This window comes from Lactuca saligna, chromosome 5, assembly GCF_052625555.1.
Source record: "Lactuca saligna cultivar CGN05327 chromosome 5, ASM5262555v1, whole genome shotgun sequence".
Taxonomy (NCBI): domain Eukaryota; kingdom Viridiplantae; phylum Streptophyta; class Magnoliopsida; order Asterales; family Asteraceae; genus Lactuca; species Lactuca saligna.
In genome coordinates this window covers 234,519,856-234,525,945 of record NC_136421.1, presented here as the reverse complement: position 1 = coordinate 234,525,945, position 6,090 = coordinate 234,519,856, and the positions used below count along the sequence as shown (strand labels likewise).

Below are 6,090 nucleotides of genomic sequence, written 5' to 3'. Positions count from 1 at the left end.
ATGTGTCATTTTTTTTTCTATTTGCCTGATTGTCAAACGGATTGGGTGGTCTGAACAAGCCTCTACGGTTATCTTCTTCATTTTTTTTTAAAGAGGAACAAGCCTCTACGGTTTCGCTTGCTAAAAGCTAAATTGTCAAACATGCACATGCTTAGAACTAGTTACTTCATAGATAAAGACAAAGGTATTCTTGATCATGTTTGAAAATGTCCTCACTGAAAATACACAAGTGGACATCAAAATGTCAACTTGCTGAAAATGTCTTCGTTGACGATGGCTATATATCTAGAACACCCTACTTTATTCCTGATATTCAATAGAATATATAATATATTCGTCACGAACTCATTAAAAATATATAAAGATGAAATCATGCTTACGAGTATGATTGTGCCACAAGTCACGAGTGTCTCCTATAACATTTAGTGCAATGCAAGCTTAACGGAATTTCTTGCACAATCGTTTTCCACAAAACCGTGTGATATTTGATGGACTTTTGGTGACAAAAAGTTCATTATAAATCATATGGCCATCATCACAAAATAAAATTAAATAAGAATCCAAATTAAAAGAATAACGAAGAATTTCACCAAGATGCTTAAAACCCTTTTTTGTCTTGCTTTCTTGTCGTCATGTTTTCTTCTACAAGCTAAGGTAATCGATGGAACCTCGATTGGTGCCATTTTTGACCAAACGTCAAGGCCTGGAAAAGAAGCGAAAGTGGCAATTGAGATAGCGATTCAAGATTTCAACATCAAAACCAATCAGACTTCGGTTTTATATCTTCAAAACTCACGAAACAAGCCTGGTCAAGCAGCTATTGCAGGTGAATATTCTCTTCAAAACTATCCTTTTTCTTCTTAAAAATTTAGCAATTTCATATTAAAGAACTTCGATTTGGTTGTTTAGAAATGTAGCTATATGCTAACATGTCAAGATATGATGTGGGAATGCAGCGAAACAACTTATTGATGAACACAAAGTGAAAGCTATTTTAGGAGGTCATACATGGGAAGAAGCTTCCGCCATAGCCGAGGTTATCAGCGACTGTAATCACGATTTCCCGGTGTTTCTCTCCCTAGCTGGAACAGCTCCACCACAGGTCCCACATCAATGGCCATATTTTGTTCAAGCCGTTCCTACAGAATCCACTCAGATGAAAGCGGTAGCTGCTGTTCTACAGTCATTGGGGATGCGAAAAGTGACTCTCATATACGAAACCTTGCCTCTAGCCTCCTCATCGGCGTCGGTCATCTCTCATCTCTCTCAGGCATTTCGTCAAACAGGTTCCGAGCTAATTCATATCTTACCACTCGCATCGGGTTCATCTTTCTTAGATGAAGAGCTTGACGTGCTCAAGAGACAACAACGTAAAGTCTTTGTGATTCATACGTCTATGGAACTTGGGATTCGTCTCTTTCAGACAGCCAAGAAGATGGAGATGACGGGAGATGGGTATCTATGGATCGCGACTAATGGAATCACGGATCTTTTTCATTCCATTAACTCCACCATGCTTACTTCACTAAAAGGTATGGTCGGAGTCAAAAGCTACTTCCCTGAAAACACGCCGGAGTTTCAAGATTTCAGAAAAAAGTTCCGTCACAAGTTCCGTTCCGATTACCCAGAAGAAGAAAAGGACGAACCTGGAATCTTTGCCGTGCAAGGATATAACGCCGTGGAATTACTGCAAAAAAACTCACCTGAGAACTTGGGTCAATGGAGGTCAATTCCGGCGACTACAGTGGAGATTGTTAACGTCATCGGAAAGGGTTACCACTCTGTTTACTGGACCGAAGGATCAGGGTTTTCAGAGACGATTGAAGAGGATATCAATGGCGCAACTACTTACACTCATTCTATCGATAACGTTGGACAAGCTCTATGGCCGGGTCAACCTTGGTATGCTAACAGTCGTCGCCGGAATCTTGCAGAAAGTTCAGAGAATCGGATACGGGTTGGTGTTCCTGGTCGATCTCTATTTAACCAATTCGTGAAAGTGGATGTTAATACGGGTGATATCACTGGATTCGTAGTCTCTGTGTTTGAGGAAGTCATGAGAAACATGAATCAGTCATTTGATTATATTCCATTCTACGGCTCTTATGATCAATTGATCCAACAAATACCTAACAAGGTTAGCAACAACACACAAAAACAAATAATTGTGTCAGAAAAAAAAAAACACATTTTATTAATCTCTTTTTTTTTTTTTTTTTTTTTTTTTTTTTTTTGACTTTATGCAGAATTTTGATGCAATAGCCGGTGATGTAACGATTCTGTCAGATAGACACGAGTTTGTTGACTTCACACAACCCTACACCGAATCCGGTTTGGAGATGATTGTACCCGTTAGATCAAGATTATCAAACCAGGCATGGTTATTCCTAAAGCCTTTCACACCAACAATGTGGTGGTTAATAGCAGGAATCACCCTTTACAATGGCTTCATCATTTGGTTGATAGAGAAGAACCATGTTAAAGATCTCCGCGGCTCTGTTATAAACCAAGTCGGAGTCATCCTTTGGCTTTCATTCAGCACACTCTTCACTTTGCGCGGTAACATACAAACATTCACTGATTTCTGTTATCTGTTATCTGCTATCTGCTATCTGCTATCTGCTAACGCATAATCGTAACATTAGGTGACAAGCTACATAGCAATTTGTCAAGAATGGCGGCTGTGGTTTGGCTATTCGTGGCGCTGATCATCACCCAGAGCTACACGGCTAGCTTAGCCAGCATGCTCACGGCTCAACGGCTCGAGCCAACAATATCGAGTGTTGAGATGCTGAGAAACATGAATGCAACCGTGGGATACTGCAATGGGTCCTTTGTTGATAGATACCTAACGGGGGTTCTAGGTTTTCCAAATGTCAAAACGAACAGCTATAACTCAACCCATCAATATGCGGAGGCCCTAAATAGTGGCGAAATTGCAGCCATCTTTCTTGAAGTTCCAGCAACCAAAGTCTTCCTGGCTCAGTACTGTAGGAGCTTTATTAGAACCGGAGAGACATTCAAAGTTGGAGGCTTCGGATTCGTAAGTTCCCCTCTTTCAAATTTTATAATATCTTGGTGACTTTTGTTAGATATGTAGAGTCTTTGATTTTTGGATCATGTTTTAGCTCTGATACCATGTAAAATATATGGAGTGTTGGATTTTGTCTAAAAGAGTGCTTAATTACACAATATTATTATTATATTTGTAGGCATTTCCCAAGGAGTATGATCGTCTTTCGGAAGCAAACGAGGCATTAATGAATGTAGCAGAGAGTGGGAGACTTAAAGAACTTGAGGAAGTCCATATTATATCTGAGAAGTGTATTGATGAAGATTCTGCTCCTAATGAAGAAGACAGTCTTAGTGCTAGTAGTTTTTGGGTACTATTTGTGTTAACTGTAGGGGTGTCCACGGTTGCTCTTGTGATCTACATCATCGTCAGAATTAAAGAAGTTAAAAAATCTGATGAGGAAAACAAAGGTTTTTTGGAACTTATATCAGCATTTATGAAGGATTTGAAACGTAAAATGAAACGATCATCGAGCATAGTTGTTAATGTGGAAAGTGGTAGACATGCTTCACATGGTGATCGATCGACTCAAGATGACATAGATGATTTACAAGAAACAGACGATGATATATATTATGAGGTTAGGATCTAGTTGCAGATATGATCATAGCTAGGTTCATTCTTGATTCTTGGTAAAAAAAAAAATCTTCAAAAACTTTTTGTTATTTTCCTGTTTGTATAGCAATTTCTGTACATGGTATTCTATAAACATAAATGGATGTACATTTTAGACCTTTAAATAATCGAGTCGCGCGCTTGCTTGCTGACCAGTAAGATATAACTTGTCTTTCTTCCTATTTTTTTTTTCTTAATGTTTTGTATGCAATAACTGAAGAGGAAACTGAATGGAACATTACGACGAAATGAAAAAAATTCATGTTTAGTTGCCACCAACACCAAGGAATGGAATTAAAGATTCCGTGATTCCTTCTTATAGGCCGATTTTCATTCTATGGAAAGGGTGTTTTTCTCTTTCCAAAAATATATATTATAATTATAAGATACTTTGACTCATATAATCCTAAACAAATTAATCTTTATTTTAAAAAGGATGAATAAAAATATTATTTATTACAGTTATATTTTAAGATTTCATGACATCTAGTTTTTTTCATTAATTTTTTTATTATTTGCACACGCTAAGAGCTTTGTAGCTTAATGGTATCATGTGTATTGAAAAAATGTCACTCTTCACTAGTCTTGTGGTTGATAAAATATACAGATTTTCTAAAAAAACAATTACTTTACAGATTTTCTAAAAAAACAAATACTTTTCATGGAATTAATTATGTTTATATTCAATTTATTTAATGGTATGTCTTTATTTAATTAAAGATTAGTATAATAAAATAACATTATTTTCTTTATTTATCAAATTATTCTATGTAGTTTTCAATTTATTGATGTAAAATAATATAGTTTGAATGATTGATTCTATATTTTCAATGTTTGATGATTGTATTCCATTGCATGAAACAACCCTTAATATTCTACAAATAATAAACATATAAACATGAAAAGAGCGATAAGAATCATACTGTTAATCTCATTTCTTAAATGATCTGTTAAATCTTATCACCACAAAATAAATAAATAAATAAATTTGATGTATGCACATTAATCAACTTGTTTACATTTGATGTGTGAACATTAATCAACTTGTTTGTTAGAAAGTAACAGCAATAACCAATCTAATGTCACACATCTAGATACCATATAATATCGAGTAAATTACAAGAATGATCCCTATGATTTAGGTTAATTTTTGCGTTTGGTTACTAACATATTTTTTTAATTTGAAAGGTTCTTACTGTTTGTTTTTGTTAGGCACATGGTCCCTCTCTTACTTCAAAAATATTATTTTGCCCTTGAGTTTTTAATTTATTTAAATAAACACACCCGAAACCATAATAACCATTCGTGTAATTTACTCTATAATATCACATAGACGTATACACCCACACTCCTCACGACCAGATTTAGAGTCAGAAGTTTCACAATTTATACCATACCATCCAGGTTCGACTTATCATCTTCACAAAAAAGCTTTATTGTCATGGTATGTTTTTGTATTTTTTTTTTAAAAAATATTCTAAGGACAATTTATTGAGTTCAATCCCAAATAGGAGGAGAGGAGAATAATATGTCATTGTATCGGAAATACTTTTCTGGAAGGTATGTAAAACACTAACACCTCTTGTTGGATATACATTCAAAATCCAATTCATTTCAAATTTCAACTTTTTCATGAAATGTAGTTTCTAATGCAAAAGAGATATCACAAGCTACACCAAAATACACCATTATGTTTAAAAAGTATGACATGTGGCCCTACCATGCACGTGACTTTTCTAATTAAAATAAATTTTAGAGTATTTTTCTTTTCAGAAAAATGTATATCATTGACCAAAACTTAAATTTTCAAATACTCTTTTAACTTGAATCATTTGATAATTAAGAACTCAATTAAACTTACTTGATTAAACATACATTCCAAATGATCATTAATATTATATCTCAACTAATGGTGATGACACACTTCTAGATTTTTTTTTTTTTTTTTTTTTTGGAAAGGGAACTTCCCTAACGAGGGTTTCCGGGCCAGCTTTCGCGCACCGACTAATCCCCCGCTGCAAACATAAAGCTTTGCCTCATGCCCTGGAGTCACTGCAGGCGAACCTCCATGGCCACAAGGGCTGAGTGGTGTCAGGATTTGAACATGGGTCAATAGGTTATCCACCATATCTTCCACATGCCTTACCAAGTCACCACAATCCAAGTGGTTCACTTCTAGATTCAATCTTATGAACTCAACATGTTGATATTGCACACCATCAGCCCAGTACAGTAAATTTCTACAAAATAAATATGAAGTTTCGAAGAAAAAAAAAACAATAAGGAGAATAAAAACTTGCAGGCGATAGATTTATTCTTCGTAAAAATCACAAATGAATATAACTTAAAGTTTCATTTTCACACTAAACATGACAATGTGACATGGATGAGCACGTTGTTTT

The 6,090-nt window shown here is 35.3% G+C and overlaps 1 protein-coding gene across 1 annotated transcript; it reads left to right on the top strand.

Annotated features, from left to right (window-relative positions):
- The first annotated feature begins 466 nt into the window (after window positions 1-466).
- On the top strand, window positions 467-3,843 carry LOC145046382 (glutamate receptor 2.8-like). The gene is made up of 5 exons (XM_078994671.1): window positions 467-826; window positions 957-2,137; window positions 2,247-2,559; window positions 2,646-3,043; window positions 3,213-3,843. The coding sequence occupies exons 1-5, from the start codon at window positions 595-597 to the stop codon at window positions 3,663-3,665; spliced, it is 2,577 nt and encodes an 858-aa protein (XP_078850797.1). The 5' UTR covers window positions 467-594; the 3' UTR covers window positions 3,666-3,843.
- Window positions 3,844-6,090: the final 2,247 nt, after the last annotated feature.